This window comes from Strix aluco, chromosome 5 (genome assembly GCF_031877795.1).
Source record: "Strix aluco isolate bStrAlu1 chromosome 5, bStrAlu1.hap1, whole genome shotgun sequence".
Taxonomy (NCBI): Eukaryota; Metazoa; Chordata; class Aves; order Strigiformes; family Strigidae; genus Strix; species Strix aluco.
This window is the reverse complement of record NC_133935.1, coordinates 34,629,040-34,653,031: the sequence shown is the minus strand read 5'-3', so window position 1 is coordinate 34,653,031 and position 23,992 is coordinate 34,629,040. Positions and strand designations below refer to the sequence as shown.

Sequence of the window (23,992 nt, the reverse complement as noted above, 5' to 3'; positions counted from 1 at the left end):
TTTGGCTCTAACTTAGTGTTAGCCATTGCTGTCTACACCCAGCCTTCATTTTGAAAATTTAAGGCTTCGAAGTTCACAGAGTTTGTAACCAAGACAATAATGGTTGCTAATGCAAATTTACGTAACCAAATTTTCAAGGTTTACTTTAACTAGAAATAAAATGTGGGATCCTATACCAAACTAAAACCAGTATAGAGCATTACCACTATCATACGAAAGTATGACAACTAAACAAATCTGCACAGAAGGTGAAACGTCACAATCCTTGACTGAAGGTTCTAGCAGCTTGTGTCCTTACTTGTTGCATGGCCAACTCAATTTCATCCCTCTTGTTCATTCTGTCTCTCTCTGCGTTATCTTGCAGTTTAAACTGACGTAGTCTGTCTGAACCACCAAACCGACTTAGAAGTCCTAAGCACTGGCGCTGCCATAAGAAATGAACATTTTAATTAGTATCTCAACAAATGAAGTGCATGATTCTTTTCACTTAAGTGATACATATCCCTTAAAACACAATAGCAAGAGAGCAATGCAGGTAAAACTTTTAGCACTTTGTAAACGAAATTTAAATTTTTAAAACATAATGGTTTAACTCACCTTTTAAAATTAATTAAATTAATGGCACCCTAAAACAGTTCCTTGAGAAATGAATGCAATTCAAAAGTGCACAACTTTGATGTCTCTTTCAGACTGTTACACTGACTAGCACTGACAGTTTAGGTTTACCAATGCCCGCTTAAAACACCTTTACCTATATAGACAAACTAACAAAATCTAGATACGACGATAATAAGCTCCATAGAAGTAGAGTGCAAAAAACAATTCATACTTTCATAAAAAGAAGTAATAATCAATAAATTTGGTTTTAGTTTACATGTGGCTGTTAAGATCAACAAACTACTTCAGACTGTAAGTCAGTTTTGTGCATAATGACAGAAACAGGTATCAAAGATTAAAGATTTTTTGGTAATTACTTTTGGGGAAGAGTAAAACATTTAAATCCTTTTATTACTCGATGAAAGTTACAGGACAAATTAGAGAGAAAAGTTACAGTAACAGATGACTGATTCACACAGTTTTGTTCAGAACAGCTGTTTTCAAAATAACTAATTAAAACTCCTTATAACACACACACACCCCAAAAAAAAAAATCTTTCTGCTGTCCCATGGGAATTTTTTGTTGACATGATGCATCAGAATACCAAGTACACTAGCATTACAGCAATCATTTACAGCTTGCTACTTCGCTTCAGGCTGGTCAGCCTAATAGCTACTATCAAAGTGTAGAGAGAATACATCCTTCTCTTGCAACCAGAAGTATTTGATAGGGCAGCCCTTTCTACAGATAGTTTTCAATTAAATATTTCTTTACAAAAGTCCTTGATCACATGAACCAAAGCTTCAAAAACACTGTTGGATGCTGAATGCTGAGCTGTAAAGAGGTGTAAAATAATAGCTTTTGATCAAGACTTATTCTATCTTGGCTTTCATTCTTGTTCCTAAGTCAGGGTTGTTTTTAAAAGGGGAGGAAAGAAATAAAGCACTAGCATGTTTGATACTCCAAATTGTTGAGCTGGAGACATACATGTGGCAAAAGGGGTAACAGTATTTCTGCATTATTTCACATGCTTTGGTGTTGACCTCAAATTATTCTTCTCTTCCACATAAGGTGAATCCTAAGCCAGGGAGGGAAAAAAAGTCCCTGATGCAACTCTGATGTTGCCAAATCTTTTCTACTGGGGGGGGGGGGGGGGGGGGGCAGGCAGGGGAACCAAAAAACCAACCCACCAAACCCACACACCACACAAACCACCCCCACCCCCCAAAAAAGTCCCAACAAACCACCACACGTTCTTCTTAATGGTGGAAAACATCTCTTTTTTAGCTGCTAGCAGTCAGGGTACAAAAATCAGGAAGAAACTCATCTACATAACACTTGTCCTTTTAAAATTGTATAAATATACAACTTCATTACCTGAAATCGGCCTATATGTCCTTGTAGCTCCATCTGTGTCCCTTCATTAACATCAACGTCCAGCTCACTCAGCACTCCTGATATGAGACAAAGCCATTAAATTAACTGTTTGGTTTTTTTCAAAAGAAGACAGGTTTATGCAGTATATACATTTAAATACAAGCATTGATCACAAGAATTTCAGCCAAACGTATATTTCGCACATTGTTTGAGGAAAACATTCAGATATGAATGCAGCTACTAGGAGATGCAAAGAGCATGTAGCCTACTGTTCTGATAAGTAATTAAAAGGCAGGGAGGAAGGGAGGTAGCATGAAAATTGCAGCTGTTTTGCAAAGCTCAGTATACCGTAAGCAAAGAAACATCTGGGCTCAGCCTACAGCTCTGCACTCCTTTCTATTGTAGTCAGATATCTCTCCTGAACAAAGAAAGCCATTAAATCAAAATAGAGAAGTTATTCTGAAACTGTAAGCAAGTCTTCTAGCATACAGAAGAAATCACTATATCCATCATAATAATTATTAGTCCTCTGTGAAGATAAGTCACCCAAAAGCAATGTCAGTATGCTAGTCTACAGTGCTTCTCCCTGGAAGCTTTCTTTTTTAAATACATAAAAATGGAGAAGACATTAAGAAAGATACGGGTATGCAAACAATTTTCTGTCTTCATTTCCTCAGTCATAGAATTTGCTGAATGAAAATTCTTTTTGAGGATACCACATGCACTTTGAACACTACTATCTGCAAGTCATCTCAAATCAAAAAGTACGTACTGTCAGGTAGCATAATGAAAGACAATGGGAAGTCAAATGCATATTGATAAGGGCACTATGTCCACTGCAAATCCACAATACTTACTTCAAGAACAATTATTTAACATTTCTTTATTTTTACCAGAGCTCTACATGTCAAGAAAATTCTGTACTGTCGTAGATACTGCCTTATATGTCTTACTATTTCTTTATAGAAAAGAAAGCCTGAGATTCATGCAGATGGGTCTAAGAGACTTCAGAACTGCAGTTCCTACCAGGCAAAGCTGCCTTGCTGATTATTCCTGTCAGGGAGGCCAGCTCCTGGAGAGATCCAACACTAACATCTTGACACCTCAGGATTGCCTGGATAGTATCCGAATGGGAAATCAGAAACTGCAAAACCTGTACCACAAGAAGAAAAGGGAAAATATGAATGACTCAAAATTTAGCAGTGAGCAGAGAGGAAGCAATGCTTTTACTTTTGGAGAATTTTAAAGTGGTCTCCCATACCAGTGAGGATAGGATTTTAAAAAAATACCTTACGTTCAGAGCAAAAGGACACATTTCTTTGAATGAGCAGTAGCAGTGATACTCTAGCACCTTTTGGAACTTACCTGTCCTGCTGCTTGCAGGTGTTGTGCCATGCTGGATGTGAGGATCACTTGGCACAGTTGAAGAGCTGGAAGAAGAATCTGGCGATAGCGTTCCACTGGAGCAGGAATGAAGACTGGAGGATCTCTCATCCCATACATTCTTAAGATGTTTGAAAAGAAGAACAAATAAAGAAAAAAAAAAGAAACAATATAAACAGTGCAAGAAGAGTGAAGCCCAGTAGCAAGGCAGAGCCTCAGCCTACAAACACCCTCAAGAACATGCAAACATTCATATTTTAATTATAGGTCTGTCCTTGAACTGAGTTTACATTGGAAAAGCAACAAATTCACGATACACAGCTGCTGCAATTTACCTAGAAAGCTGCTGCCAGACACCTTCTCTAGGGAGGGAAAATGACTTCTTTGTACTGAACTACATTCAATCAGATTACTTTGTTGTAGAAATATGACATCTGTTTTCTTTACTTACATATAAAACTAAACATTCTCAAATATTTTAGGAAGAGGTGTGCTTAATTCTAAACCAACTGATAAATATAGTCCTCTACAAATGTCCTGTAGGTTTGAAACAATCTTAAACATCTCATTGGCACTTTTAAACAGAGTACTTAAGTCTTAAATTTTTCTGAAATGTTTGAATTCCCAGTGCATCACTAAGAACTGTAAATTTAAAGCAAGGACCAAGGTTTGATATCAACCAAGGTGATTTCTGCTAAATATGCAATTTCCTTCTCTGAGATCTTTTCTCAGTCATCTCACAATGACTAACAACATGGCAAAACATCAAGAAATTTGCCAAGCAATGTTAACTGCGAAATTTTTGTGGTTTGTTTTTTTTTTTAAACACATTGTAAAATATTTCTGAAATAACATTTACTTCACTGCTCTCTCATTAGTGCTTTATGGGGGAGGATGAACTTTGCACTTTTTGTTCATCAACTGCAAAGTCCCCAAAATAAGTTTACAGTGTAGGCTGGTTTTGAAACATTACAGTCTAAATGATACATTAATAACAATATCTAGACAATTCCTATCTAAGGTATCAAACAAATAAGATTTTACATAGTCTAAGTAACTGGACATGCAAGTACAACTTCATACCCACTTATTTGGAAATTTTCTCTCAATAAAAGGTAGTTTTAAACTGAACTGGTAAGTTAAAAGAAACACACAAAAAGAATATATCCACAAATACTTATTCAGAAGACTTGTGGCTATAGAAAGACATCAGATACTTCCAAGACTATATTACAGTTTCAAAATCAGCCAGGGAACCAACACTTACCCCTGATGGTCTGTTTCGGGTCGCATGTCATACACTTGACACTGTGCCAGCCTCACAATCACTCCAGACCGCAACAGCTCTAATGCCCCTTGCTGACTTTTAGCTATTCTAGTGAGGAATGCCTAGAGAAAAAGAAGGGTAAGTATTGGAGATGCACAATGAGACTTGTTATGACTACTTTCTCACTTGATTTTAACATAATTTCAAATATTATTATTTTAGTAAAATAGCTCTGAGTACCATCAATGTGAATTATAGACAAACAACTTTTATTTAAAAAAGACCCCACCATACCACAGAATTGTTTCTGAATTGTTACCATTTTGGACTCATAGGTGTACAGTGCTTTAAGTAAAGGAGGCTGAGGTGTGAGCAAGCTCTGAAGAGTTAGATCATCATCTGCTAGGCTATCCACAAGCACCTTCAGGTAGCCACTATTGGACAGATACAACAGCCACTGCTGCTGCTTGTCTACTGAAACAATACGATCAAGCAAAGCCAATGCCAGCATCTGTATAGGGGAAGAAAAAACAACAAAAAGAAAACAGAATTAAATCTATAAGATCAATGAGATTTCTAACAAATACCTAGTTCCTTCTAACAGCTTCTTAAAAGCAGAATGCACTTCTGCACTACAATCACAATCCTTTATGCAGAAAATATTTTAAGATTTCTTGATGTTTTAGTATAAGCCAATTATCTTTTCTCTATTGTTCTTTAACAAAATATTACAGGTATTGTTGAACAATAACTATGCCAAAATATTTTAATGAAGTATTGCTACAAGCACTATGACTATTTAAAACTAGTTTGCATTCTGACTAGATTCCTGTCCACTGAAGTTATTATCAGAAAATATTTCTTCCCAAAGTCACCAAACCTTCCCGAAATGGGAAAATAAACTGGTAAGTCCAAGATTTAAAAATAGTAACAAATAAATTCCACAGCAGTTCATACCTACAATCTTTTGCAGCAGTGCTTGCTACCCTCATTTTTACACAACAGAACACATAGCTTTTTTGAGAAAAAAAATTAATATGTATGTATGCCCCTACTTTCAACAGCTTGAAGGATGAGTGGGAGGACAGAAACGTGAAAGAGATTAAGTATCTAGAAAAAAAATGTTCTAGTTCTACCTCATGAAATTTCCCTTTTCTGCACAGTAGTAAAATGTTCTTTAAAACAAACCAAACAGCTATTGCAAAAGAATAGATTTATTTACCCGGCCTATCTCATGACCATCACAGGCATCACGACAGACCACCTCCATGAGAGCTGCCCCATAACTCTCAATAATTGCCATGTTTTCTCGTTGCAATTTACTAAACACATCTTCAGGAGCTGTCAGACGTTCCCACATAGTTTTTTTAGCTGCAAAAAGCAAGTAAAATGAAAAATTAAAAATGCAAAGAAGGGCAGCTTAGCATTAGTTTAGCTACAGTACAGCTGAGGCTATGCCCTTCATGGCATTCTCTATCTTGCAACAGAAGTGCCCCAAACAATGGACAGGGTTTTTGACCGAAGTGCAAATGTTTTCCTACAAATCCATACTTTTCTGAATATCACATGCAGGCCAGCTAGCACAAAACATGTGTTTACCTGTATATATACACCCTCCTTGCAAATATATATTCCACGTTACATGTACTGAATCCTAGAATAATTTTAAGCAGACTACTAGGCCTAAAAACTTTCACTGGGACCAAAACATGCTGTTTTTAAGGGAAGTAAACAAAGTAACTTAACTGGGAAAGGGATGAATCCAAAGGCAGCAATAAACTACAAAAGGGTCATAATAAATTCAAAGGTATTTTTACTATTGTAGCTCAAAATGCTGATCAAGTAATAGCAATAAGAGTCTGCACGCACAGGTATTAGCCCCCAAGTTTGTTTTTCAGTCCTTGTCCAAGCTCTAAGATGAAATAATGATGCACTGACAAATCAAGTGGTTAAGCCATTAACAGAGACAATGGGATATTCACCATAAGCTCTCTTGGTTAAGCAGCAATTCTGGCTGCCTTGCTTATTTTTTGGGGAGTAGGGGGGATGCTTTTTTGTTTGTTTTCCATCTAGGGGTCTTCAGGTAAAGGAGCAGAAAGAATATTAAATAATATTTGGTTTCAGGTTTTTTTTAGAACAGGATCACTGTGGTATGAGTGTACATACATTTCTACAGCTCCAGCTGTTCTCAAGTAGGTCCAAGTAAGCTCCAGTTCACTGACAATTTTGTAGCTATGATGCATAGATTTAAATGGACATAAATTAAGTATCTTCTTTAGTGCCAGAGATCAGAAATTTAATATCCTCAACCAGAACAATACATTTTGAATGCATATGTAGCTAAACAGGTCAGAATAGAGGAAAATTTGCATCATTTAGCATAAGCAACTAATTTCAGAGGCTCCTGGAGATGGTTTCTATCTATATAATCTATTTCCAGAAGACAACTCAGCATGCAGAAACTGTACTGTTCAGAGTTACATAACAATTTTTTTTTTCCTCTTTTCCATAATACAACTGGACCATACCTGCTTCTAAAGTGTCTGGTTCATCTGGTCTCTGGGCAATCTGCAAATAATAAAGCAGTGATCCATAAAGGTGCGTTCTCACTCTCTGGAAGCCACCACCTGTTCACAAGAAACATTCATAATTAAAACCAAATAGATGTATATTCCATAACACCATCTTCCACTGGCAATTAATTTCACTTTCCTATGGCAATGTTGGCAAAAATAAATAAAACAAATAGATTTCTTAAGTCAGAGTTCTACTGTTCACAGAAATATGTATTTGTGAGTAAATTCAGCAAGTTTATGCTGCTCCAAAAAAGTGGTAATATTTACTCATTTCTCCCCTGCTTGTTGTTCAGATTTAAAAAATAATATGCCTTTATAATTTTTTCTTGTTAGCACCATCACTTAGATCTGTACTAATCATGTAAGAGCCATCTAATTGACTGTAATGAAAATCGTCACTGCAGTAACAGGAAGCAGCTCAGCCCACCTTTCTACTCTTGGCTGGGGGAATTCCCACACATGCACTGCAAAGGTCAACACACCTGTTTTCAAAATGAAATCCAGCAGCTTTTTTAAGATGATGTGGAGGGAGGAGTCACCAATGGAAGCAAAACCCATGGATATGCTCTCAGAGCCAGGTGATGAGGTAAAAGAAGCATCCAGCATCAAGACATATTGGGACTGTCCCGCCATAGGGAGTGCAAGAGGCTGTTTCTGTTCAGTTTTCACGGACTGGCTCAGGTGGGCAGTCAGGGTGAACACAGCCCCTGCCACCACCGGCATCAACTCCTGAGCTGCATCATCATCTAGGATCTTAATACAGAAGAAAAATAGAATATAATAAAAAAGAAAAAATAAAGTAGAAAAGTGTCTGATTTCATGAGCTATTACAGCAATTAATTTAGCCTCTCACAGCTATTTAATTTATGTATGCATAAGGATTTCATCAACATGGCACTATTTAAAACAAATCAAAATCAGTACCGCCAGAAACGTGTTCAGAAAGATGAGTTGAACACATTTTAATTGAGAAGACCATTAGCCTTTTTTTTTTTTTTTATTTACACAAATCACACAGGCAGGAGAATTAAATCTGTATGGGGAAAAGGGAAGGAACATGCTGACATTTGAGTTGTTTTATTAGTAAAATATCTAAACCTAGGATAGAGAAAGGACAACTAACACCCTCTTGGCTTTACAGCTATTTAAGAAAACTATTTCCATTAAAAACATGAAGATACAATTTAGAAAACTCAAAGGGGTGAGCATCAAAGTGAGCATCAAAGGAGCATTGAGTGTGGAGAAACACTAACAAGGAGTTAGCATCTACTATTTTAGTTCACTTTATCGTTTAAAAGGTAAACCAGGTATCTTTATCACTGACACTCAAGAAGCTTTTCTTTTAAGCAATATAGTTGTTTAATTCAAGAGATCAATTATTTTCAAAAGAAAATAACAATAATTGTTTTATCAAATTAACAAAATCTTCACTAAAAATTAAGTATTACAGAAAATTAGAGTCTGAAATTTCTGCTCTGTAAAGATTTTAGGAAAGAAAGAAATTCCTTCGACTAGCAAATGCCTCCCTTGCTTCCTGTTTTTTTTAATTTTGCTCACATAAAATCAGCATTCTACTACAAAATAGTTTTTAGGTAACTCCTACAGAAAAAATAATGGAAACAACAGCAGCAAAAAATCAAAAAGGTTACCTTTTGCTTGAAAAAAATGTAACATTTTCATATATATTTCTCAAAACACAACTTGTCTAATCAGGAGAACTACAAACAATGTAACTCTCACAATGAAGGAAAATAAAAAAAAAGGACCCAGTAGCCTGAACAATACAAGGATCCTTCATTAAATTTTGTCTTTGAGAATGGCTAGGTCAGTAGTAACTGCCTAGTCTGTATCAAAAATTACTACTGTAATTCAGCAGTAAACCACCTAGACTTTACTTTTAAGACAAAGCAAACTCTCACATTTCCAAAACCCCTTCTAATTGTAATCTTTTTCTACTCTGAAGCTTCATTCAACTCTTTCATTTTTCAAAAGAAGCAGCGGTAGGATTTGCAGTGAGTCATCTAAACGCAGTACATCTGCAACTGCAGTACTGTTTGCCTTCATCCTTTCCATGAGTTCTTCTATGTTCCTTATTAAAATGGGCTGTTTCCTTTTTACACACCCTTTCCAGACTACCACCATACTGGATTATATTGAAATGTCTTTGAAATTTGTCAATATACGGTTCATAGTTCAACAGTAGCTATGCTAGAATACAGAGTATCCCCTCTGTCCACAGTGCATTCAACCTCAGCACAGCAGCAATCAGAAAGCTAAAAAGAATACTAAAGGCAGACAAATGTTCTTCTGGATTACAATCAAGAATGTTACTTGAAGAGTAGTTTCTCTTTCACATAAAAAGATATAGCAACAACGGAGAGGGTTGATTCCCAGTATACCATTACCTTGTCATGCACATCCTGCAAAAGATCACGGATAATCAGTTGTCTGTCCTCAGCCTGTATGAGATCCTGGGGGCAGGCAGTGAGTATAATTTCAACCAGTTGTCTCCATGACTCTAAAGCATGCCTCTTAGCATGGAGGCACTGCAGCAGCTTGTTCCGCTCCACTACATACTGCAGGATAGTGTTGATCTCCTGAACACCCACAACAAAGAAATTGAGTTATAATATGCTAAAAGAAGTTAGATAGCAAAGACAGATTTCAAGATAAAATTCCATCTATTAGTAGTAGTCTTTGGAAAAAAAAAAAGTAATTCTTCAGCTTATCAGAAACAAGCTGCTATTAATCATTTTAACAAAACAGGTCAATCCATTTCTGAGCTGCTTTTCACAAGCCCTTTCCATTATGATGTCTCAAGCTCATAGTAAAAAAAAAAAATAAAAGTCAAAAACAACTATGAAAATTCTATTTGTGAATTTTCTTTCCATTTTAATCTTGAGTCATTTCTCCTTCATCCTTCAACTTTCAAATCCATTTAGTCAATTTCAACTAAATTTAAAAGATGGCAGGAACCTCAGAAAACAATTAAGCTCCAAGTTCCCTGAAACTATAGTTGTGTAGAAGAAAGGAGAAATAAATTGGCATCCCCTGTGAGAGAAAGGCAAGATGAACTTGGCTGCTACAGGCTGTACTGGTCAACAGTATATACTGCTTTCTGTACAGTGCGGTGGGAGCTCCAATTGTTATCAGTAACAGGGAGGAAAAAGTTCAAGAAAAAACAAAACAGACTCCAGGTCTGCTGTTTAGAGAACAGCATGTTAAGGAGTAGTTTATCTTACCAAATTTTAATGTCTTTTTTTCTTTTTTCCCCCTTCAGGAATTACTAACTCAAAGTTCAGACTCAAATCCCAAGTTTTCATAGTAAAGCTTACTGCTTGACAGTATATGAAATCCACCAAGAGCAACAACAAACAGTAGTTTACTTTTGCTGTACTTACCTCCATAAGTAAAGGTCTCTGGCCTATTGCTGCCATTCCTTGAAGAGCATTGACTTCTGCAACCAGAACTCTGTGAAGGTACTGAAATTAAGAAGTTAAAAAAGAAACTTTAATGACAAGGAAGTCATATCTGTCCCTCCTAAAAGTATTTAGAAGATGACTACATATTGACAGATGCAACTGAAGGACTGAGATTGAAGTAAGTTTTACTCATTTTTTAGGTTTCTCCTACAACTCATTCTATAACTGCAGTACTTTTAGCTGTCTAGTCTCTCTCCCTGCTCACTGCACTTTCATTTTTGCACTCATTCACTTCCTTCTGGTCCTAAGCTGATTCTGTCCTTCATGAGCTCTTCTCACACATCACATTTCCTTTCCTCCTCAATCTTCACTATAGTCCTCTTGCACAGAAGGAAGGGTTTGTTTAAAGTCTAAAATACATTTTACAATACGAATAGGTGGTTCCTAATATGGAATAACTACATTCCTATCACCATCAAGATCACTTCTACGTTATATTCTGCTCCTGCTCTGTCCCTTGTCTTTCAGATCACAAATTTTTCAGGACTATTTATCATAGACTTGTCAAGTACTCATCACAATGTAACACTATCTTAACTAAAGCCTCTAAGAACTACTGCAGTACACAACTATGTTGTGTACATAACTGTGCACACATATGTAGTACTACATAGCTGTGTATTGGAGACCAACAAAAACCATAAGGTAGATGTCATAGCTGCAATATCACTTAAGTGTTCCAAGGTGGGAAAAACATTAAGATAGAAAGTATTTCCTGAAAGTGTCTTAAACAGATGCATCTGTCTACTGCAAATGAGAAATCAGTGAGTGCAATGCAGAAGTAGTAGTAAACTAATCCAAACAGTTTGCATAAGTTACATGCATATCTGAAACAGCTATACTTCTTACATGAAAGCAAGTTCCAAAGTATTATTAATACACTGATCATTTTAATTATTAAGATACAAAATAGCACATGCAACTTGAGAACATAGACCACTGAGCACCTTGACGTTGCAGACCACTTGTCCACGTGCATTCTTGTGCTCACAATTAGCAATGACTTGCTCAATCTGAACCCGGTCAAAAAAATCCAGTTGTAAAGGCTCTGGAATGTCCTGACTGAAGTCAATTGAATCCAGGATACTTAAGATCTTCCTGCGTACTGGAAATGTAAAGGAATTCAAACTGTATTCAGAAATATCAAGGGGAAAACAAACAAACAAAAAAAGGCAATAGAAGCCTAACTTACATTTATAAATCTAAATCTTAATGTGTAAAGTTTCAAAAGAAAACATTTAATCTTCAGAAAGTGCTATCAATTTATATACGGGTCTTAAAAACATTTTCTACAGCCTTAAACTCTTAATTTGTGTTATACTGTGTTGTTCTCCTTTTATGTATGCATGTAATCCAATATTTACAAATACAAAATTCTGATTTTTTCTCCTAAATAAACCAGGCTGGTTTCCAGTGAGAACCATGCAGTCTTTTGTTGAGACTTAGAAACACTGTAAGGAATCTGAAGGTACTTGGGTTTTGTATTATCTGCCATAAAAAAAACAAACGTGTTCAGCCTTAGCAACAGTCTCACTGTTTTTACTGTTAGCAGTAAATTTAGACTGCCACACTCCCATTCGGCCCTTCCACAGATACTAAAACAGGGACTATTCTAACTTCCTTTCCGGTCCAGTATTTTCCGCTCACTCCAACTATCTACGTCAAGGTTCTAAAATTCATCTTTCTCCCCACACTAAATAAAATTGTTCCATGTACTGCTGTTGTTCAAAAAAATCTATTATTTTCTTTTTCAAAGTGTCCTTTCTAGAGGCGTCCTTCCTCACGTTCAGGATCAGAAAAACTTTACTGAGAAATAATCAACAGCCATAACGCTTACCTTTGGAAGCAGTGTCAAAGTGGAGAAACCCACTGACTGATCGACTTTCATCTTCCATCCCTCCTTCACCATCAGCTGAAGGTAATGAAACATATTAAAAAAAAAAATTGAAACAAAAAATACCATTTTATTAATACTGAAAGAGAAAGACAGAGAGAGCACGCACTGACAAACCTTTCACGTGAAAGTCTTTTAATATAAATACAGCCTTGACTTAATAAAATGAAAACAATACTTGTCTAACGGAAGCTAGCCAATTATCAAATACAGATTAGACAGTACTATAAATGCCTAAAAAGATACCCCACCCTTCAGTATGAATAATGCAGTTGAATGAACACTATAAAATGAGCAGGGTATCTGGACACAGTTTCCTATACTCAGATCTCCACAAGGATGAAGAGACAGCGTTCACACCTATAAAAGTGAGGGAAAACACCATACTGCTGCAGCCCGTTATGGTATCTTCCAGTTATTCTGTTTATTTTCTTCACATAAAGAGTTTTATTGCCACCTGTTTCTACTTCTCTTGATTCACTTCTACTCTGTTCTGAAACCCTGAAATCTTGCCTTTTTATTTAATGTTGTATTTTACACCACATTGGGATGAAGTAACATTTTTGTGATGCTACCTGTAGCTACTATCTCCTGTGAGAGAGAGTAGAAAATGTGTGAGACAGACAGCAGTTAAGATTGAGAAAACTTTGTCTAAAACTATTTACCAAAGAAGATCCTCCACCTTCTCTACATAGTAACAACTCTGGATAGCATCCCAAAATAAATCATTTTATAATTTTAATTTTTTGTTTATATTCCCCTCTCCTACCCCATAAACTAAATTTATTTTTTATATGAGTATATACACTGAGATGTTTCAAAAATGAAACACAGACAAAGCAGCAATGAACAAAAAGATGCCCTTGTTTCTTTCACTTTGGAGTCTACAACCACCATCATCTTTCTTCCAGCCTCTCCAGTGGCAACTCCAGACCCAGAATTACAAATGAACTGTCACAAGCTTATAGAGAAAAGGATTCAAATAAAGTCTCTCATACTTCCATTTCTTTAAGCTTATTTACCCTCACAATAAATCCCTCTTACCCAAGTATGGTTTCACAGGCATGTCATCAAGCAGCAGATGCAGCAGTCTCTGTGTGTGGGAGCGCTGGCGGTTCAGCGATGTCACTCGCATTTCTATAGCTGCAGTCTTCATCAGCCAAGACATTTGGTTCAGTGTTGAAATCTCGTGTTCTGGGTGAGGATAAGGAAACAATTATAAAATTGAACATAAATAATACTACTTAATTCAAAGAAAGCATTTTTTATTTGAGAAAGCTTTGAGAGTATGTCATTACTTATTATCTGCTCAACATTTGTTTGTGAGACAAAAGGACTAAGAGATCTGACAAAAACCAATAAATGAACATATGGTTATTGTGAAAACAAATCATACACATATATGCAATTAAGAGTATACAGATACACAAAAAAATCTGGATATAACCTGTACTAACAGCCATTGTGAAGAATGCAGTGCTTTACGAGCAATAGGGTCAGTTATAATTTCAGTGAAAATAATCGTTTACCCAAAATGAACAATACATTTTAATCAAAGTTGATAAGGCTTGAATATGGGTCTCCAAGAATCTTCATATTCTATATTCATCTAATTTAGATTCTTAAGTTATATAAGAATCATCTAAAGTGCTTTACCCATGTTGGATACATGTATTTGAATGCTAAGTTTACTATCATTTAACAAAGGTCAAGCATCTGATAAAGTGAATAAGTACATTTATTCATCTTAAGACACCTGAGGAATGTTGGTCTGAAACATTAAAAATACCTATTAACTTAAAAATTAATGCCATCAACAAATAAAAGTTCCTTATTCAAAGGAAGGGAAGATACAGGTGGTTACAACCACCAGCTTTCTATTCCCTCAGTTCTTTGTAGCATTCTTACTTTTCAAATTTATTTTTTTTCTGTAGCATTATCTAACAAAACTACAATGATAATTGAAATATAGATTAGGATATGCTTCTGGAGACTTGATCCATTCCAAAACTAACATTCATTTACAAGAGTTCAGCAGTAATAATCTGAACTTCTTAAATAGGCAGAGTTCAATCTTTGAAGAATTAAAAGGTTAACAGAGGCAGAAATTCAGTTTAATAATGCTGCCTATGTTTCTTCTAAGATTCCCAGGGAGTCAAATGATGCATTGAATTTTAAGCATGCACAATCTTATCTTAGCATAAAAATTACCTTTGATAGAAAATGGCAAATATTGGAGCTGAGTGAATAGGAAATCCTGACTGGTCCTCAGATACCTCATAGTTGGACCTGATGTGTCAGAGCATGCACACAACTGATAGATCACCTGACAATCAAAAACAGTAGATACTCATTTATGGAATTTATTTTAAAAACAAACCAACCAGTACATCAAAAGATGCAGAACACTTTTATTGTTCAAATAATACTACCTGTATTCACAGTAAGTTTTGCATCAGCTTATTCCAAAGCTGAACATATTATTTATAACAGACATTGAATTATGACATTAAAGGACTACCAGCATGTGGATGATTCCAATGGCTGTTTGCCCACAACATGACACTATATAAGCCTTTCTGATTGTTCAGGTCACTTAAAAATGAGTCTCTTTTTCAATCTCCAGGTCCACCAAGACAGGAAATGTAATCTTTTTTTTCTTTTTCCTCCTTTTACAGTATGGCCTCTTTCACTTTTAATAATGTTTAAAATCCATTCTGGATTCCACAGATTTTCAACATGATACAGATGTGTAATCCTATGATTATATGATTTAAGGCCAAATATCGGCTACCTTGAACATATGTCTAATTCAGCTGTCTTGCCCATCTCACCCCCTCAAACATACACATGCTCTGTCACTACTACAGAATAAAGAAGAGAATTTTATTGGCTTATTTGGGATTATTTGTTATCTTCTTGCTGGCAACCTAGTGTTCCAAAATTTAAAAAAATCCTTGGCATATGGTCACAACAGATTCAAAGGCTCACCAAAAATATTTAGAACATTAGTTTTATAAGTATATCCCAATTCCAAGTTCTGACATGAGTGCACATTTTTTATTTTCTGCGTTGCTACAAGATAATACTTTTTCACACAGAAAAAAGGAGAAGAGTCCAATGTATATAAAAACCTGACAGATGCATTTTAAAAATGAAACTATTATCAAAATCAACCATCCATCTGCGTTCACCAACCACGAACTTGCTAATTTTATTTAGAGCCTGCTTTCAGTATATGGCAACAGAAAATATGCTGAATACCTGGTAACAGAGTTCTGCAAGATGAGGAGATTCCTGAACTGCTGTAGGCCCATTCCTTGTTTCAGTACCCTTCTCCAATATGTTCAAAATAGCATGAAGGCAAGTCCGTGGGCAACCCAAGACACCTTAAAATACAAAAATAGTTTCTTATTGTTCTTGATCTTACTTGCCTCCATAGAAAAACAGGTTAGTACACAGAAAAACTAAATGTTCAGATATCTTGTGGTGCCTATACTGCTCCTCAGAGCTGCAGCAAAAATATCTGGCAAAGTTTTTTCTCCATTAATTAAAAGAAGGAACTGTATTTCAGCAAAAATCTAATGAAAACATTTAGAATTAGTCTTCTGAGATACTGGTGAAAAAGGATAAATTATGCAATCAGAACTTAAGAACTTTCTCTTCTGTTCTATAAGGAAAAAAAATTCAATTGATTCTTTAACATTCTGCATGAACCAAATGAAAATTTGAATTCTTGCTCTTAAACTTTAACTGAATACTCATTTGAAAATTTCAAAGAAGAGCTTTAAATACCTGTCTTTATTTTACAATTACAGCCATTTTATGACTAATGCTCCTAAAGGCACCTGACACTGCAACCAAGGGCAACAGGGAGGAGATTTTAATACTGAAGTCAAAAACCTGTCTTTTTGCATTCTTCCTTTAGCCAATTAATTCTTTAATCAACCCAGAAAGGTGTCCTGAAACAGTAAAGGCATCAATAACCACAGTTCTTCTCTGTTTGGACACATACAATTTATGCTTTAGTAGGAAATTATTATCTCGAGGCAAATGGCTTATGGCCATTATTTCTTCACATTATTAATGGGATAATTCAAAGAGGTGTGCAAGGTGCTCTCATGGCTTTAAGACAAAGTCTCCTATCACTGACCTAACGTATGATACCCTGTTAAATTGTGTGGATGGAGATCAGTTACCTGTATTGTAACTATGGAATTTCAAAATATCCGAACTATGGTCTGCAACTGTAAGCTACTGTGCAGATGAAAAAAAACTGGTTGGCATCTTTGTTTTATCTTTCTGATATATCAAGTAGCTTTAAGAATTTTTTTTCCCAATCAAATTCAGATCCTATCCCATTTAGACTAAAAACTGCTGGGCCACAGCATCCAATACAAACCTAAAGATAATGAGAAATATTCTTCTCTAAGTAACTAAAATCAAATGTTTGTTCAAACATGTTCATATAAAACATCCTTTAAAGCAGCTGAGAAAGAATCTCATAGTTCAGACTGGAAGGGACTCCCGGATGTCTCAACTCCAAACTACTGCTCAGTTATGGTATCAGACCAGATTGTTCATGGCTTTATACAGCTGGGTCTTGAAAACCTCCAGGCATGAAGACTGCATGACCTTTCTGGACAACCCACTCCACTTCACGGTGAAAGTTTCTCCTATATCCAGTTGGAGTCTCTATTGTTTCAATTTATGCCCACTGTCTCTCATTTTCTGCCATACACCTCTGAAGAGCCTGGCTTTATCCTCTCATCAACCTCTTCGTAGGTATTCAAAGACTGCTGTTAGGTCCCCCCAAAGCCTTCCCCAGGCTGAAGAAGTGCCATTCCCTCAGCTTCTCCTCATAGGCTGAGTGCTCCAGCCCCCTAACAATCTCTGCTGAATTTGCTCGTGTTTGTCAATGTCTGTCTTGTACTGAATACAATTTAGAAGCTGAGGAGGCAAACAAGAGGCATACTAACATACTATTTTTCCTCAACAATTCAAGAAACATTAGAAATGTCACTCCTGTTGCTTTAAAGTTCATATTCTCATATATATTCATACACATGAATATATAAATATATATTGTGAATATTTAAATATATTAATATACCTAGCAGTAGCATGAAAACCCACATATTCTAAAAGATTTTCTTCTACAAAGTTAAGCAGCAAAACTGTTTTCTTCCCTATAATTAACTTTAAACAGGAGTTTGAGGAGGGACAGGATAGTAGTCAAGTAGTATAACTAGTTCAAAGCGACGATCTGCTTTGTAGATTCCCATGTTGTCATACGTAGGTAATTCTTGGATCATCAAATCAAGTTCTTTGTACTGTGGACACAACCACACTGCACAAAATAGTAAATAATTTAATGTTTCACTTCAAGTCTGTTCCAAAATCCAACTTTGGATCAACAAAGATCTTTGGATCCATCAAAAGATCAACAGATCTTTTAATTTAGCTTTTGAGGATTAGAACAAGGCCTGTTGTGTTACTAACTTTAAGAGGAACTGCTTCTCTCCATGAATTTTCCAATAAATATTCTCAGTGTTGGTTTCAGAACTGATTAAATGTCAGATCAACTTTTCCTCTTCATACCTGGATCCTGCAGATTTGTGGTACTGACAGGTTTCTTCAGTTCATATCCCAAGAGATACAGAGCAAGGCTGGGAGGACTACACTCAAGAGAGGTGATAAGAAGATTCAGAATATGGATCCTTGTTTCATGATGAATTCGTGCCCGCTTCTTTTCAGGCTCCAGCTCTTGATTAAAAAAAAAAAGGATGAGGTGAATAATGAAGCAAAAAAATCCATTTAATAAAATAATCCTCAGAGCCTTCAACTTAAATACAAGAAAGCTAAGGCATCAACTTATATTAGTACAGAGGGATACAAGAGCAAAATTTCAAATTGCTCTTAATACAGCTCTAAATAACATCCAGAGCAACGCTAAATACTTGTCTTCTTAAAACAGACTCAGTTTGTAGTTGGCTTATCATACTGTAGACATATCTTAACAAGACATTGGTGCTTTTCATTCTGTTAAAGGTCCAATTCTACAGAAAACAACACAAGAAAAGCGCTTTCTGACTTAAAAGCACTTTCTTCACCTCTTTCACTATATTTCATTCTATGCAAAAGACAATAGTGTAAGGTATTTTTAAGAAATCTTTTACATACCCTCCTCTGGATTAATTAATTCTTCTGCATCTTCATTGTCCAAACATTCCACAAACCCAGCCATCAGCTTCTGGCTAATACTCTGTATTCAACAATGGAAAGATGGAAATTAAAGAGGATTTTAAGAGTATTAAAACCAATATTTTTCATATTTCCCTCCATATAAATTAACAGAAGTTCTAGACAAAAATTATATAATCCAGTTAATAAGCAGGAGTTAAGAGTCACAGCTGTTCTAAGCATAAGTTAGCAATTAGCCACTGAACAGAAAAAAAAAAAAAAATCTACTGTTGTTACATAAGCTAAATCATCCTCCCAGGTTGAAGACTATAAAGTCAAGAAAAAGTCTCAGTATCTCAAAGAATACTGTCCTTTTCCTTCTTGCATTTATGATTTGGGGTTTTTTGATTAATGAAGTAATTGCTTTTCACAATGTCACAGTAGAAGACTTTTTACAGATAGGTAGATATAAGACAAAATATAGTTTTAATGTACTTGATCTAGAAACCTAGCCTTTAAAGTAACATTATAGAGCACCAGTATTTCTCCACCAGTTTCTCTTTCCAGATCCAAAGAAACTGGCACTTACCTGATCATGTGTGAAATCACCAACTAACTTTATCTGGATGTTGGAATTATAAGAAATACAGCACAAAATCTTGGTACTTTCAAAAGCCAGTTCAGGATTACTGTTTCCATGATAAAGATACCTTCAAAAATATAAGATTATTGTAATGAAATTGTTAAGAATTTTACTATTTCAAGAAGGTAATGCACAGATGAAAAATTAAACAACATTTTAGAAGTGGAACATTTACAAATCAAACTACATTAGATAACATTAAAGCTGCAAACAAAATTTCACTCTATATGAAGCACTTAACACTCCTCCACCAAAAAGAGGGTAGTAGGCTGAGTAGGGATAATAATCTCTCCAGGAATTTTTACCATTCTTTTTATCCAAAATCTACCTCAAACAGGATATTAAAACAACTGGTCACAGGCTCACACAAGAAACATGGAGAAAATACCTTCAGATCACACAGAAATAAGCATCACCGAAGACCAAAACTAAAATTAACTACTGCATGTACCCAGAACAGGAGAGATAAAAAACAATTTAAAAGCATCTGGAAAGGCACACTTTTTTTAAACTATTTGTCAACTATTGTTATGTGAAAAAAGTAATATAACTGAAAGACAAAAACATGTATATAGAAAGAGTTTTTATAGAAGAATTTTTTAGTGCATTCCATGTCAGAATATCACTGCTTTTTTATGTACTCAGTTCTATTATTCATAAATGTTGGTTTGTCTGTAAAGTTATTATAAAAATCAAACAGTGACAGAAGGTGTCAGTGCGAAGTGGAAATCCTAAAGTCTCACATTTGAAACACAGTTTCAGATTACTAGCCTGATACTTTTAATACAGTAACTAATGGACAATACTGTAAAATCATTGAAGTGGCCAACAGCAACCAAATGAAGTTTTACTCTCCCACTCTACGACAACCAAAGTCTGGGGCAAACTGAAAATTATATGCAAGGGAATCACTGCACATAAGGCAACCAGGAAGAAATCACAAGAGGGAAAAAAAAAAAAGAAAATCAGAAGAAAAACTATAAAAGCAGATCCCAATCTTGCACTAAACAATACACAGATCATACCACCTGTGAAGACACCTCTCCCCACCAACAAAAATTTTAGAGATGCTCTGTTCAAAGAGAAGCATTGACTAGTAAAACTAATGAAAGGACCGAGATCCAAACACTTCCGTGCCTCCAGAGTTCCTCCCTTCTCAGTACTTTGCACACACCTAGCAATATTCACCACATGATCTGCCTTCTTAGTGCGAGGATTGATTCCTTGAAGCAGCTGCTCCAGTGGCGTGACAATAAGGGAAAGGTGGCTCTCCCGCAACAGATCCATAAAAAGATTCTCCTTCTGTAGGGTTAAGTTCAGAAGTGCAAGGCAATACTGTACAGCTTTCTCTAAATGCTTCTTCCCTGCAGTGCACAAACAACAACAAAAAAAACCAGAAGAGCAGTTAAATAGACTACATTCATAAAACTCATTCATCAAGACTTGCACCAAGAAAGAACTTGTCAATTATTTACTACTAGGAAAATTCCCCTCAAAACACAATTTTTAAATGCAAGAGAAACAACATCAAGTTGAAGATATGCAATGTCAGCTTTAAATCCAACTCAGTATGCATTTTAAGTTCACATGAAAAATAAATTCTAGGCACATACCAGGAAATGGAGCATAAGTATCAAGCTGCTTAACCCCTTCTTCTAGCAAACTAAGGGACAGTTCCAGCATTGGGGACTCATTCAATAAATGATACATCAAACTGAATCCAGGTGGTTTATATGCTATTATTTCTTCTCCTAAAGAGAGGAAGGAAAAAAAAAAAAACAAAACATCTAATAGAAAAGACTTCCATTACTCAGGCTACACTGAGCTACAAAACATAACAGTCCCTGTTGTAAGCAACATATAAATACATGAAACACACTGCATACAAAGTCTTCAGAGGTATTTTCTTTTCTTCTTTTCTTTACACATAAGCCATTTAGGTAATATAGAAGTTTGGGAAGAGTAGTAACGGCAATTACCATTACTTTTCAAAAGCTAATAGCACAATTTCAACTTTAACCACTTAGACTTTTCCTACGTAGATCTGACCTTGGATTCAAATCAATGCTAGGACTTTATACCACATGAGAGCTACATTAAATGGTTTTGCAAGACTGAAAAGTAACTGGAAAAACTTTACACCCCACCCAAACCTACATGAAGACCCTGGATAAAGGAAAAAGCATTTCCAGAAATCAAAGCTGAGATGGTCCACTGAACCCCTGATGCTCATAGTGTACAGATACTTGCATGTGTGTTGCTACAGTGTATGCAAAAATGAAACTACTAGCCTAAAACTCAAAGACCCTCATAAAACAAAACAAAAGGAAAAGTCAAGACTGATGTTTGTGGTTTAACTAGCCTCCTAGTAAAGTATGGTGGATAGAAGCAAGAGAGCAATAAGAATCTTTTTTAATATGCAAGTGAAATAAGGGTGCAGTTTCTTTTGGCATTAGCTTAAACAATCCCCTTCTCCTTCCATTCATTCCATGTCAGTGGTGCACTGTAACATGCCAACAGACATGCCATGCCACTGTGGAGCCACACACTGAATCAGTTTAAGAAATGGATCTAGTCAAAAAGATCAGTTTCAACCCATTTCTCCAATATATCATAGCCCACAAATAATCATACAAGCTGAAGGACTAGCTGAGGACAGGGATGAGTTAACAGAAATTGCTCAAGCCATGTACACTGCCAAGAACGGTTTGTCAAAGCACAGGGCACAGAGGCCTCCCAGACTGAGGCAAGCTCACTGGAGAGGTATGTCTTAAAGTTGTTGTTCACTTAAGAAGTGGTTCTTAGAGCTCTCTACTTCTACAAGCAAATCCACAAGCATCAGGATGGCATTCAAAGTTAAGAAGAAACTTTGAATTAAAAAAAAAAAATCCGCAGCCCAAATAAGCCTTGAATTTCCTATAATGAGGCACCTCCCATCTACTTTGGCCTTTTAAAGAATAGTTGTCCAGAATTAAATGACTTCAGATCATAACTCTACTTCTACTATCTGCTCTAATTAATAATGATATTAATATTAGAGAATGTATCAAATACAGTGACACTTTTAAATTAACCCTACGAATAGTGGTAATCTAGATACAGACCAAAGAAATCCCGAGGAACAAGCCCAAAACTCAGGTGAATGCTGCTCTTTAACCAAATCAGCAATGCAAGAGACACCTAAGTCGTCCTCTTAGTAGAACTACACACATAGGAAATAGTGTACATGAAGCCCTACTGAATTATCAACACAGCTCCCGATAGTATATGGGTGGTTTTTTAATGTCTTCCTGTCTTAAAGCCTTGGTCTAGCTTTACACCGGCTTACTTGCAATATTAAGCAAGATCACAAGATAGAGGCAAAAGAGCAAGGGAAGTTACAATTCTGTTTGTCAGTGAACAAATGAACAAGTTAACCTTGTAACTCTACATATTGGTCCACAAAGTCTTCAAGTTGAGGTTCATAGTCCCGCAGCAATTTGTAAAACACTTCCAGAACTACCTCAGCTACTTCCCACTGTAGATAAACACAAAATGAAGAAAAAGTCATACACAGAATAAGACTGATACTGCAGCAACAAGACCAGGATGACAAAGAATACAACAGGCAGTGCAGTGAGGTACTGGATCAGAAGTACGGCATGACTATCTAATACCAAAAAGTTATCCCACACCACTTAAAATTCATTATGTCAAATAATTTGAAAGACCGAGCTTTCTTTCTGAAGTAAAATGGAACACTAGATTTATTTTAGGCTCTCTTATACAATATACATATAAGTATATTGAAACTACAAGCAACAGAGCCTTTATTAGGTATACAGCTAATAGCAGATCATTAATAGCTTCCAGGATACAGTTCAGCATGCACTTGCATCCAGAAGTATCATAAAGGAAACTCAAATTCTTTGGTTCAGGAAGTTGGAAATATTCTCTGAAGTAATGAGGAAAGGACAAATTTGACCTGTAGATTTGGCCATGTGACGTTCAGAAGTCATTAGCCATATAGTAGAGTTGCAGAATCCTGTATAGAAAATTGAAATTTAGCACTAATATAAACTAGTTTTTTTTTTTTTTTTTTAAAGGAATACTTTATACAGGCTCCTTAGAAGTAGTTCATGGCTCCTGATGACCCATGACTTGAAAAAAAAAAAAAAAAAAAGAATCACTTGTTTACAGAATCAAAACACTATGAACTGCTCCAGGTTACCTCTGCTATATCAAACTTGTACAGCTTCTCAAACAGATCTAAGCCATATCAGCAGTGCCAAATCATTTTAACTACATCCTAAATAAAAAAAATATTTTCAAACAAAAATTACTTTTTCAGCAGCTCTCCGGTAAGCTCTGGTGCGGAATCGGAGAAACACAGAATCCCTGAGGAACTGGAGATAGGGATCAAAGCCTGGCGGACGGAGACCTGCTCCCAAGTTAGAGGGGAATGAACTCTCCACTAGCGTGCTGATGAGTCGACAGAAGGCACGGGTTAAAGGATATTCTTCACATCTGGACTCAATCTCATTCAATTCAACCTTCCCACAAGGACAGCAAAAACAGAAGGAGAAATATCAAAGATTTTGAGGGAGGAA

General features: G+C 35.9%; 1 protein-coding gene across 1 annotated transcript in view; it reads right to left on the bottom strand.

The window, feature by feature from the left end:
- NUP205 (nucleoporin 205) overlaps positions 1–23,992 on the bottom strand; it is a 52,531-nt gene that overhangs the window by 5,105 nt on the left and 23,434 nt on the right. Inside the window, exons 15-37 of the mRNA XM_074826951.1 lie at positions 23,726–23,935; positions 22,821–22,920; positions 21,017–21,154; positions 20,578–20,767; positions 19,350–19,470; positions 18,761–18,842; positions 18,179–18,343; positions 15,842–15,966; positions 14,789–14,903; positions 13,622–13,771; positions 12,521–12,595; positions 11,631–11,788; positions 10,603–10,683; positions 9,607–9,798; positions 7,684–7,954; positions 7,154–7,252; positions 5,848–5,996; positions 4,945–5,136; positions 4,626–4,747; positions 3,341–3,479; positions 3,002–3,128; positions 1,976–2,052; positions 299–424 (exon numbers count right to left, since the gene is read on the bottom strand). Coding sequence (XP_074683052.1) covers positions 299–424; positions 1,976–2,052; positions 3,002–3,128; positions 3,341–3,479; positions 4,626–4,747; positions 4,945–5,136; positions 5,848–5,996; positions 7,154–7,252; positions 7,684–7,954; positions 9,607–9,798; positions 10,603–10,683; positions 11,631–11,788; positions 12,521–12,595; positions 13,622–13,771; positions 14,789–14,903; positions 15,842–15,966; positions 18,179–18,343; positions 18,761–18,842; positions 19,350–19,470; positions 20,578–20,767; positions 21,017–21,154; positions 22,821–22,920; positions 23,726–23,935 — 3,204 coding nt within the window. The remainder of the gene's footprint in view (positions 1–298; positions 425–1,975; positions 2,053–3,001; positions 3,129–3,340; positions 3,480–4,625; positions 4,748–4,944; positions 5,137–5,847; positions 5,997–7,153; positions 7,253–7,683; positions 7,955–9,606; positions 9,799–10,602; positions 10,684–11,630; positions 11,789–12,520; positions 12,596–13,621; positions 13,772–14,788; positions 14,904–15,841; positions 15,967–18,178; positions 18,344–18,760; positions 18,843–19,349; positions 19,471–20,577; positions 20,768–21,016; positions 21,155–22,820; positions 22,921–23,725; positions 23,936–23,992) is intronic.